Source organism: Halichoerus grypus, chromosome 10 (genome assembly GCF_964656455.1).
Source record: "Halichoerus grypus chromosome 10, mHalGry1.hap1.1, whole genome shotgun sequence".
Taxonomy (NCBI): domain Eukaryota; kingdom Metazoa; phylum Chordata; class Mammalia; order Carnivora; family Phocidae; genus Halichoerus; species Halichoerus grypus.
The window spans coordinates 71,310,827-71,323,493 of NC_135721.1; the positions used below are offsets into that span (position 1 = coordinate 71,310,827).

At 47.2% G+C, this 12,667-nt stretch overlaps 1 protein-coding gene across 1 annotated transcript in view; it reads left to right on the plus strand.

Moving 5' to 3' along the window:
- STPG4 (sperm-tail PG-rich repeat containing 4) overlaps positions 1–11,525 on the plus strand; it is a 36,442-nt gene extending 24,917 nt beyond the window's left edge. The window contains exons 6-7 of the mRNA XM_036121654.2: positions 8,783–8,887; positions 11,387–11,525. Coding sequence (XP_035977547.2) covers positions 8,783–8,887; positions 11,387–11,503 — 222 coding nt within the window. The 3' untranslated portion in view covers positions 11,504–11,525. The remainder of the gene's footprint in view (positions 1–8,782; positions 8,888–11,386) is intronic.
- Positions 11,526–12,667: the final 1,142 nt, after the last annotated feature.

The following is a 12,667-nucleotide window of genomic DNA, read 5'->3' on the forward strand; positions in this document are numbered from 1 at the left end:
ATCATGAAGGGATTACTTATAATAACAAGATGACAACAGCAGTGATGTAGGAAAAATTATGTGTATAGAAACCAGGAAATGCACCAAAATCCATTTAGTGGTAGTGGCTATGCTGAGGTGTTGTGATTAAGGATGGTTGTTTACTTCCTTTCTTTTCCATTGCTTTTATAGTTTTTCAAAATATAAGTTCTAGAAGTCAGAAAAGAGGGAGGGTACTTGTGTGGCTCAGTTGGTTGAGCGATGGATTTTTGATTTTGGCTCAGGTCATAATCTCAACGTGGTGAGATTGAGCCTGGCATCGGGCTGGCGCTCAGCGTGGAGCCTCCTTGGGATTCTCTCTCTCTCTCCCTCTCCCTCTGCCGGCCCCCCCCACTCATGCTCACACCCTCTTTCTCTCTAAAAAAAAAAGTCAGAAAAGAGGTAGTGTTTAAAAAAAGAAAAAGAAAGAAAAGAGGTAGTAGTGTTTGAGGAAAAGAGCCATCAAAATGGTCAACATAAAAATATTTTGTTACTGGGACGCCTGGGTGGCTCAGTCGGTTAAGCGGCTGCCTTTGGCCCGGGTCATGATCCCAGGGTCCTGGGATCGAGTCCCACATCAGGCTCCCTGCTCAGCAGGGAGCCTGCTTCTCCCTCTCTCTCCTTCTGCTTGTGCTCTGTCAAATAAATAAAAATCTTAAAAAAAAAAAAAATACTTTGTTACTTAAATAAAAATAGCGCCACTCACTACTACTTAATTAGGACTCAGTCATTCCCATGACTTGGGGCTTCCAGTGATTTGCTGAGCAGATTCTTTACAGTTACTAATTCTCACAGTTGTATATAAAGTGAAAAACAAGACATGCACATCTTTCCTGACAGTAGAAATAAAATCTTACAGTGTCAAACGAAAATGAGTTTCTTTTATTTGATGTCAGAAATATTTCAAGATGTTTCTGTATTTTTTAAAACCTGACAAGCTATAAAGAATAAGGAAAGGATTAGATAAACAGGAAAGAGTCTGTACAGATAGGAGTGAGCGTTATATGATTTGTCTGTTTTATTCACATTTAATAGTAGTTTGAAAAGGGGATAGCAGATCTGTGCCATACTCTCTGCATTAAAACTAGCACTCTGAAAGTATGCTGAATCATCCCAGCTGCTTTTGCATTTACGAAATTAATTCAATTAAAAACTAAGCTGATAGTTTGAAATTCCACAAGGAACAGAATAATTAGTAAACATGGTCAGATTGAATCAAGCCAAACAGAAATTGATTTCTGCTTGAATGGAATCTGAAATATGATTAATGCAGGTCCCAGTCTCAATCTCCTCAAAGATGAGTTCACTTGTAAGTAACATTTCTGGAAAAATATAACCTTTTAAATATAGCTACAGATGTACTAGGATTTTTTATTTTTTTTTACTTTTTTAAAATTTTTTATGAAAAGATATCCTGGCAGTCTTTCTTTCTTTCTTTTTCTTTTTTTTTTTTAAAGATTTTATTTATTTATTTGACAGAGAGAGATACAGTGAGAGCAGGATCACAAGCAGGGGGAGTGGGGGAGGGAGAAGCAGGCTTCCTGCTGAGCAGGGAGCCCGATGCGGGGCTCGATCCCAGGACCCTGGGATCATGACCTGAGCCGAAGGCAGACGCTTAACGACTGAGCCACCCAGGCGCCCCGGCAGTCTTTCTTTTTAAAAAATTTGTGCAAATTTTCCAATGGTATTAACACCAGCAGAGTCCTATATCCCTGTTTGGCTGCGAGGGTAAAGAATTTCCTGCGCTCCTTTCTTATAACAATATCTTGACTGGGAACAGGAACGAGAATGTAATTGGTAGGATTTTTTTTTTCAGTTGCAAGTGACAGAAGCCCATCCTGGACTGGCGTAAGCAAACAATTAGAACATAAAAGTGGCATGGAATTCCCTGGCGCACACAGCCTCTGGGACTTTTACCACTGATTTACCGTCCTCCGGCCTTTGCGCATGCTCTGTTTATGAGCTGAGCAAGAGGGGCCACGAGCAGTCCCAGGCGCACACCTGCCAGCCGAGCCACCTGGGTGTGAAAATGCAGGCTCTTTGGATTGGCCAGGCGACAGTCACGTGTTTGCCCTGGGCCAATCGCCATGACCAGGAGTGGCCAGCTCAGCTGAAGTTCCTGCGCTCAAGTACCGCCTGAGATTTCTAAGGCTGGTGGGTCTCCGGGGTCATCCAGAAAAGGGAGGATGGGCCAGTGAACACCTGCAGCAATGCTGAATTGCTTGGGGGTCCCCGGCAGGTGTATTCCTGCAAAAGCTGCCTTTTTATGGTGGGCAGGTTGGTGATCACTCAGTGTTGCCCGCTCATCGGGCCCCTCCCGGGAACCCCAGACTGCCGTGGTTTCTCTCCCAGCAGGAATAAACAGTCCTGAGCTACACTTAAGAGGTACGGTCAATTCCTAATTTAGCAAATGTGACTAACTTTTGGCCTGAACATTTTGCGTCTACCCTACTCAACAGCACGCATGTCTCCCTCCTTTCTTTCTCCTGTGAACTTGTAGACCAACGGCTACCGAATTCTAGAGTTGAGGACGCTCTGCCGCAGGCCTCCTCCTGAATTCCCAGAGAGGCAGCTCCAGCTTGTCTCTGTGCCCACCTCCACACAGGATTCTACTGTCCCTGCTGGGGCACCTGTTGTCTTTTTTGGGCAATGTATTCCAGCTATTACACACATGTCGCCAAATTGGGGGGAGATCCTTTTTACCACCCCATCTCATAATTTCTGTTTATGCTGCTTATTGTGTTATACATGTGTATAGATAGACATTTGGGGCCATACATTTTATTTCTGACCTTTTCTCTCTTCAAGTATGATTCACTGAAAGTTGTGCCTAGGATCAATGGGGACAGACTATGTGCTTTTCCTAGGTTCCCTTTAGCTTTGTGGTTTTAAAGAAAGATGGCTTAGAACTGAGCAGTGATGCCTCCCAGTAGTGAGAGGCAAGGTCAGTAACTGGCTCTGGATCCCACAGCCCAGGCGCTCAAGCATTTGTTTGTAGCCCTCACCCAGCCTCACTTTCTCGGGTTACACGGAGGTGATAGGTTGTGAGCATCGGGTGACCAGAGTGGGTACTGGGCTAGAGACGGCCCAGGGCTGGGCAGCTGCCCTGGCAGTGCGAGGGACCAGGGGCGTTCTCAGTGGGCAGAGCGGAGCCTGCTGCACCTGCTGCCCACCAGGCTGGAGAGGTGCCCTGAAACCTGCAAACCGGAGGCGGACGGCTTGCGGAGATTGGAAATACAAGGGGGACATTTAGCATTTTACACCTGCAGTTAAAACCATTCTTAGTGTTAATACACATGGAAAAAATAATGAAGTGGTAACTGCCTGGAGAAAGTTGAATTTCAGGTCCCTAACTATTTTTTTTTTTTTTGGACGGGAGCCTATGCACATTTTATTTCTGCAATGCAGTGAATTTGTCTGAATGGTTAAAATGAATGGCATCTTCCTCCCTAGGTGGCTTTCCCTAACCTTTCCTGTTACTGCTTCTGTACAGACCCTTCCTCCAGCCTCTTTGCCTGAAAACTCCACCCCCTCCTTACTCCTTAGGTCTTAGCTCATCTGTACTTCCTTAAGGGCTTCTCAGGCCCCTCAGACCAGACCAGTGTACCCTCTTACATGCTCTCCCATAGCATCCTGTATGTCCTTTTGTGTCATATGCCACACATTTGTCATGTTTTTTGCATGGCATATATATATATTCCCTGCTAGAAAGTAAGCCCCATGGGAGTAAGGAACATGTCTATCTTGTCAATTAAGACTGAGTTCTGCTGCTAGGAAGAGACCCCAAATAACAATCTTATAAATGAGAGAAGAACATATTTCTGTCTTGCATAAATTTCCTGCAGTAGGCAGTTTAGGGCTGGTGGGGCAGTCCAGCAGCATCACATTTCTGCGTGCAGCTCTGCTAAGCGTGGCTTCCATTCCCATGACCCCAGAGAGCTGAGAACATGGGACCAACCAACCGGGGGGAGGGATGAATAAGCTGCCCTCTCCATAAGGATGCTCTGGAATTTGTACATACCTCTTCACCTCTGTCCTATTAGCCAAAAAATTAGTCACACGGTCACACCTAGCTTCAGAGGAAGCTGGGAAATGTAGCCTTTATGCTGGGTAGACATGTGCCCAGTTAAAAATTGTTCTAATGCTAAAGGATAGAATGGATATTGGGAGACAGTCATATACCACTCTATTCCCAACTCCCAGCATGCTGTGTGGTGCACTGTATATTGGCCGAATGAAGAAATGAGCTGAGCACTTATGTATCCATTTGCTAGGGCTGCCATTACAAAGTACTACAAACTGAGTGGCTTAAACAACAGAAATTTATTGTCTCACGGTTCTAGAGGAAGTCCAAGATGGAGGTGCCCGCAGTGTTGGTTCCTTTTTATTGCTGTGAGGGAAAATCTGTTCCGTTCCTCTCTCCTAGCTTCTGGTGGTACACTGACAATCTTTGGCCTCTCTTGGTTTGTAGACCCCTGCCTTCGTCTTTGCATGGTGTTTTCCCTGTGTGCGTGTCTCTGTGCCCCTTTTGATAAAGGATAGCATTCATATAGGATTAGGGCCCATCCTAATGATCTCATCTTAACAATTACATCTGCAAAGACCTTATATCCATAGAGGGTCACATTCTGAGGTACTAGTAATTCAGAATTCACAGGAGCTATGAATTTTGGGGGGACACCATTCAACACAATAAAAATGTGTAGGGTTTGTGAATTTTGAGGGGATCACAATTCAACACATAATAACTTGGGATAATTTCATCTACCCTCACACAGTCTTTCCAAGGTACCTGGCATTTTGCTGCTCTGGGATGCCCCCGGGTGATACACCCTTTAGTTCCAGAGCAGTGTGGTGTAGCTTAGCCAGTCCCACTCTCCCAGCCCCAGAGGAGAAGTGTGTTCCGTGGAGGCCCGGCAGGGCTTACCAAAGGCCTACAATGGTACTGAGCATTACTGCCCATTGGGAAGCTCCTTCATGGTATGACAGGGTCCTAGGAGCACTCCAGAAAAGTCAGTAGGGCCCATGCATTCTTAGCCCTTTGTAGTAAGTGGAAAGTGGCCGCTCTTGGCACCCTCCCGTGGCCCACTGACATCACACTTAGCACTTGGCACAGGCCAGAGACAGCAGGGCCTGGCGTAGAGTCTTGAAGCCAGGCAGTTAGCTCAGCCCTCCCTCAGCACCGTCCTCACTCCTCACACCTTTTGGGATAAAAAGTATCCCAAAAGGGATAAACTCCTCTGAGGTTGAATATAGTATTTTATTCATTTGTGCCATCCCTACAGCTCCCATTGATTAAAGTGGCTCTTGAGTAGAAACTCAATGACTTTTTCAAAGAGAAGAGAAAGTTATTATCATCTTGTCAGGAGGGTTGAGATGTAATCACGCCCCAAAGCAGAAGAATGGGTCACTATGAAAGTTTTCCTGTAGTTTATTTTGGCAGCAGGTCCTGGGACCCTAGGAATGTGACAGTTCTGTTGGCTCTTGGCACCGAATGTCAGTGGTCTTTGAAAGGCATAGCTTTGGGAAACCCAGAGTTGCCAAATCATGACCCTGACAAAAACAAGGGTTAAGAAATGGCTCATCTGATTTGTGTGAGAGGTGCTTAGTACTGCCTGATGAACCTGGGTGCCGCCCTTCACCCATGCATCCCACATAATGTGAACCAAAGCTCCAGGTCATGCTCATTGATCCCCAGTAATTGAGGGAGCAGCCCTAAGCATTCATATGTTCTTGTTTTAAACACCCTCCCATCGAACTGGATCCATTATCTCAACCCACATTCTGAGCCATGCTGCCCCCTTCCCTCCATTCCTGCTCTGCCCACTCACATTGTCCTCCGAAGTAGGGACTCTGCTGGGGCTGCTGCCCGCCCATTGCAGGATGTTGGCCCAATCATTACTTCTCACTTAGAACGTTCCTGTGGCTTCTGGAATATGAATTTGGGCGTGTATCCACTTCCCTAATGTTGCCTTTTTAAAAGATTCCATCGGACACGTGTGGGGCAAATAGCATGTAGTCATTTCTTTCTGCCCCAAGTCTTAGACCCTTTGATTTAGATGACCAAGCCCCCAAGCCCAAATAGGGAGGCTGCTGCATGGCACAGGCCTACATCAGTGCTTCACCAAGCCTGGCACCCGGACTCCCAAGGAGCTCATGATTTGGAAACTCAGAAAGGGAAGCCACATCAGGCTTGGGGGACAGGGGGCATGTGGGAGCATTTCTCAGCCATCTTGCAAGTGGCTCATGTAGGCAAGGAGTCAATGGTAGCACACGTGGCAGCATCTTTTGCCCCAGCTACCATTCTGGCGTGAAAGTACGGCATTTATTATGGCCAACCCAAGGGGGGGTTTGTTGCATAGACTGTTCCCATCGGATTCCCCTGGATTTCTATGCTTTGGTTTTTATGGCGGCTCAGATTTCTCCAGTGGGAGCATAGAGGTCACTCCATACAGAGATCCTCACCCTTGTAGCGATCTTTGTCCCACGTATGTATCAGTTTCAAAGCATTACTGTTTTCATCTCTCTGCCGTGAGTTGTAGAGTTAGGAGGCGCATCCATCCCTTGATTTTCAGACTTGCGCTTGACTGTTTTTTTTTTTTTTTTTTTTTTTTTTTTTTAAATCTTTTTTTTTTTTTTAAGATTTTATTTATTTATTTGAGAAAGAGAGAATGAGAGACAGAGAGCATGAGAGGGAGGAGGGTCAGAGGGAGAAGCAGACTCCCTGCCGAGCAGGGAGCCTGATGTGGGACTCGATCCCGGGACTCCAGGATCATGACCTGAGCCGAAGGCAGTCGCTTAACCAACTGAGCCACCCAGGCGTCCCAGACTTGCGCTTGACTGTTAATAACAGATTCCATTCATGGAGGAGTAATTGAGAATAGCAGACCGAACGACACAGCTTTGCCACCCACAGGAGGGAACAAGGGAAAGTCTTGCTCTGAAATCCCTCGGAGGGTCTGCAGTTGGGCACCTGTTCTGCCGCATCTGATGGGCTCATTTGCAGCCCAGCCTTACCTATGAGAAAGATCTCACAGGACACAGTTCTCTGTTCTAACCTTTTTGTTAATTTTATCTTTTTTTCTGCTTTGCTCATTTTTCACATTCATTTATCTATACAGTAGGTACAATTTTTTTTCATATCTCAAGAGCGCTCAAGTCCATTGTAGAAAAATTAGAAAATGCAGATAAGAAAAATAAAATTCTTTTTACACAACATGCTGCCACCTAGGGAAAACAGTCCGTGAACATTCCATTCCCCGTGTTTTTAGGCACATTTTTTTTTAAGCTTGCATTTGCGCTTAACAGTATTTGGGAGTAGCTTTATGTCTGTAAAAATTCATCACTAGACAGCTGGATGGAAGAATCGCGATGTATTTAGACAGCCACACATTACTGGTCATTTAGTTGATTTCCAGTTTTCAATATTTAGAATCAACAGTTGTGGCCAAATACTTGCACCCATTCTCAATTGTTTTCTTAGGATGAATTCCTAAATGTGGACTTGCTGGGTCAGAATAATAAACATACATCCTCTCTAACTTTGTATTGTAAAAACTTTAGACGTATATACCACACAGACACAATACTCCAGCGAACCCCTGTGCACCCAGTCAACAATTGTAGCTTCTGATCAGTGTGTACTCCCACCCACTTCCCCTCGTCCCTGCATGATTCAGGAACAGATCTGAGACATTATGCCAGAAAGACTCATTTCTATCAAATAGCACAGGTATTTGAAAATGGGAGAAAAAGTGAACTGCTAGAAAAAAAAAATAAGAAGTTAACATCTTGTCCAGATTATCCACTGTGATGTTTGGGCCCTTTCCATTTTCCCTGCCGTATGTGGGCTCAGGACTCTCCATTTGTCTTCGGATTCCTGAAGCAATCTGGTAACCAGCCTCCTTTCTCTCCCTCTGGATAGGTGTAGACATTTACAAGCCATTTCATGTCTTGCCAAATTGCCCTCTAAAAAGGCTGATCAAATTTATACTTGCACCAGAATCGTAGAGAAGTGTCCATGATGGTGGTTAACGTTTTGGATCTTTCTCTTCTTTTTTCTTTTTTTCTTTTCTTTTCTTTTTCCCCTCTTTCCTTCCCCCTTCTTCCTTTCTTCTTTCTTCATGAATTTTTAGACCCTGAAACAAGAATCATATCCTTGTTTTAATTAGAACTTATTTGGTTATTAGTGAGGTTAAAGCTCCCCCCTCCGCCACCGTTTCCCATATGAACAGTTGTATTTCCTCTTTGTGAATTGCCTTTTACTAATTTTTCTATTAGGATGATTGTCTTTTAAAAATTGTGTTCATTTTATGTTGATGTCATAGCGTTGTGCTTTTGTCAGTGAATTGCTGTGAAGACTTGTTTGGACTAAGGTAACACATACTATACTCATGGGAAAGAATACGTGTGTTTTATAAAGCTAACAGCTCAATGTAGCAGTCATTAACAGTCCGAAGGACAGGTATGGAGTGAGGCGCACCAGTGTGGGGCGGCGGGTCCAGGCAGGACCGAGGGGGAATTTTACAGGTCATTTAATCTTCAGTCTGAGACACCCACAAGGCAGGTAAAGCAGGTAAAGCAGGTATCGTTCCCACTTCACAATGGCTTGTGCAAGGGCACACCTTCATATCTTCCAAGCCCCAGTCTAGGGATTTTTCTACCATTTCACAAGTGATCTGTGCGTTTATTTGTGGAAGGCAAATAAAGCATTAAAATATAACAAACATTAGTGATTATAAAAAACTCTTTTTCTCCCCTATAGCATGAAGGCCCAGGACCGGGTCATTATGACTTGAAAATACCTCCAGTAAATTCTGTTACTTCCTGTTTTCAATCCAAAGTACCTCGATTCCTGCCCACTTGTTGTGTAAGTACTCTAAAAGATGATGGTTGTAGGTTTTGTGACTGGAGTGGGGAGGGCAGTGGGGGTTGGATTAGAGTTCTAGACAATTCTAGTGTGTATGTATGTATCTAATTGCTTGTCGAGGTGGGAAAGAGCACAGAGCTCAAAAATCTGGCAAGCCCCCAGCCTGTTTCATGCTCGGAGTGACTCCAGACCCAAAGGTGGTGGCAGAATTTTGGGTCCAGTTGACAACATCCAGCGTAGTAATTAGCCATCAGTGTTATGACCTGGGTGCTCTGTGGGAAAACATGTTTAATGAACGGAGGCAAGCAGTGGGCAGTGGCTGGCCCCATCCATCTGCTGTTCGTTGTGTATGTGGCTTCCGGGGGTGTGTGTGGCTTCAGAGCAGAAACATTGGACCAAAGGGGACCATGAAGGCATGAGCCACCATCCTGCCCCCAAGAACTCAGGATAGACAGCGAAGGGGGTCAAGTCCCTGGAGAGACACAGGTACATCGGGGGAGCACTTGAGCCTCAGAGGCCTAGAGAGGACCAAGAAAAATTGCAAAAGCACAACATGGAGCTTATGAACAGTGGCTATTTTTGTAAAAAAAAAAAAAAAATGCTGACAGTTTTTATTCCCATGGCCTTGTTGTTCCCAGTCTGCACCCCAGTTTGAGAGGCCCCAGAACTCACTGCTATGTAGCCTTATTTGAGGTGGTTGGGGAAACAGAAATACAAGTTCTGCCCATCCCGGGGGCTCAAGGAAGGGTGGGTGTTCCAGGCCGGCGTCTTGAGGATCTCGCTCCAGAGCTACCAACTCTGGTGGCGGGTAGTGTGGTCTTTATCTGGAGGAATACTGGGGAGTCCCTGTTAGTAAAATTAAAAACAGACCCAACAGCAGGAGGTGGTGAGTCCCTCCTGCAGGTCCTCGCACCCTAGTGGCATTAGCATGATCCAGACACAGATTTCTGTCCAAGCTCACAGGGCTGAGCATCCTCAGGAAGTTGGAATTATGCTAACCAAACTCCCAGGAAGCTGATAGAGAAGCCAGAAGTTGTAGTTTACAAGTAATTTACAAGTGCCCAGTAAGGGGGCTGGTGTGTGGAGCCACTGCTCTATGGGGTGTCTCCCCTTATAAGAAACTCTTCATCGGAGTCAAGGACAATCCAAAGTTTGCTCAGTGACAGTGAAATCAGGGCCGGGGGATGGAGCCGGGTGTTCTCAAGGTCTGAGAACCACCACTGGTAGCCTCCTGAGGGGTAGCCTTGTGAGACCGAGGCCCACAGACCTCCTGTTCTGTGGGCTGGCTTTCCAGGACTCCACATGCATGTTGCTTCCTCATTAATAGCACTAATAAAGGCAACAGCTTCCTTTGACATCTGGCCAGGACTTGATTAGATTTCCAGGGTGCTCCTCCGCTTTTGGCAAGGGAAACATCCTGTCATTTACAGCAGCTTCGGTAGGCAGCTGACTTCATCCACTCTGGGCTGACCACTCGGTCCCACTCTCAGGGTAATCTTATTTCCACTGTCTCCGGGAGAGATAACACACTGCAAAGAAGGATGGAAGTGACAAGCCCATGATAATAAGGAATAATAACAGCACTGGTAGCTAACGGGCCGAGCTGTGTCTGCCGGCCTGGGGCTCTCTGTCCGGGAGGGTCTCCAGCAAGCCTCATTGCCTCATCTGTTGGGTGAGGCTGAGGAGGCCCAGGGCCCGGGGTCACACCGAGCCGTTGGCAGTGGGACGGTCAAAACCCTTCCCTGAGCCACACGCTCAGACACCGATGCTTCAACAGACACCAGATAAAATCCCTTCGGGCTTCAAGAACATGTACGTGCCCCCCAGCATGGGAAATGCTGACCTAAGAAATTGAAGTCTTTGTCTGAGTCTATGAAAATGACATTCAGTTGAATTTGATCACTATAGAAGCTTCATTGACATCACTGGCAAATTTTCTCAAGAATTTCATCCAAAGGAAAACATGACTTTTAAAAATGGGAACTCGTAGATCCCTTGAGACTACTTTGGACCCCGGGGTCCCTTGAGGTACAGAAACCTGAGTTGAGGCTTTTGAGGTCAATCACCCAGGTTCAGAATCCATTTTCTGCAACCCCTTACCACTAGACTAACTACTGAGGTGGCTAGAGGGGAGGACAGTGGCATTCCCAAGGACAGGAGCTGTCTGGGCAGAGTGCCCGCTGAGAAAGTGTGCCTTGAGCGGCAGCTGGGATGTGAGCCCGCTGCCCCGCAGGCCCCGCGGGCCTAGGCCGGAGTTTGCTCGTCGGCCCTTCTCATGGCACCTCTGGAGCCCTGGGGAAAGCCGCGGACAGGAGCAGGCCTCAGCTCCAGGGACGTGCTCCAAGTCGAGGGTGCCCTAGGCCGCAGCGCAGTCAGGCGTGGCCCTCGTCTTCCCAGTGGGGATTTGCCAGTCACGGCTGAGCCCATGGCCGGGCTCAGGGGGCTCCAGAGTGTTGGTGTCCCGGTCTCATCAGTCCCTGTTTTCTGTTCTGTTTTCAGAAAACCCCCGGCCCAGGAGCATACAAGTCTTCAGTGCAATTCCCCAAGCAGCCCCCCACCATAGCCAAAATGGGCCGGGAGCATAGCCTTTTCTTCAACAACACGATTGGCTTTTAAAATAAAGCCATCTTGGCCCTAAGCTATTTTGAGTTTAGCAAGTTCTTCTGTTTAGAAAACTCTATTTTCTGTTCTTTAGGAGGGTTTGACTACGGAACATCATCAATTGCCCAGGCGACCCTCCTGCCCGCCTCTCTGGAATAGTCCCAGCATAATTTCCAGTTCACTCTCAAAAGTGTCCTGGTTTGAATTATAAACTGGGCTCACTCTGTTTATTGTCAAAGGATGTGTTCCAAGACACTGCCCCTGGGCTGCCCTTGGGGCAGCTTGGACAGGCCCTGATACATCTGGGCTGTGCTCTGCGTGGCCATGGGCTCTCCAGCTGGGCCCCAACTGCATGAGGGCTATAATGCCTCCCAGCCTCATGGAGGTGTCCTTGGGGGTCAGCATTCAAGGCCAAGCTGAGTGTGCCAGGATCCCAGCAGGTGGTTCTTTCTCCCTCTCAATTCCCTGAAAAGAATAATATTGATTCAACCCAATGGGTGTTTGTGGTTTTAAGTCAACAAAAATATTTGAGTATCTGCTCTGTGCCAGGGTGTGCTGGGGTTGGGGAGTTGGGGAGGGGATGAGTAAGGCATGTGACTGAGTTTGGGGAGGGTTGTAGGGGAGACAGGCCAGAAAGGGAATTTGGAGTAGTCCCTGGCTCCAGGAAGTCTTCTGTGCCATGTGGCTCCTTCTGGTCACCTTGTGTCTGAAGGTCAGGGGCTGCCCTCACATGATGGCAGTTCTACTGGGAAGACAGGCCCTCGTGTCAGGAAGCTGTGAAGTCACTGCTCCTGGTTTGCAAAGGAGGCCACAAGCAGGCAGAGCAGGGATGAGGCCGCACGGCCATGAGCGGGGAAGGACAGCCGCATGCAAGGGACCTGGAGGCTGAGATGCGCAGAAAGGAGAGGGAAGAAGGTCAAGGGCAAGGCCCCCATGTGGGTGAATGGCAGGAATAAACATTTGCTGGAGAGGGACTGAGGGGGCCTGGCCCAACGAGGGGGGGTGCCATGAAGGTGGGAGGGAGTTGGGCGGGGCTTGGTCAGAAGCCGGGGCCCCAGGCAGCCCTGCGTGCGGGGAAGACCTGCTCAGGGAGCCCCAGCTAGAAACACCCCCACCCATGACAGCGGGTATCTGGTTGGAGAGATTTCAGGATCATTAATAAATGAAGGGGATCTTTTT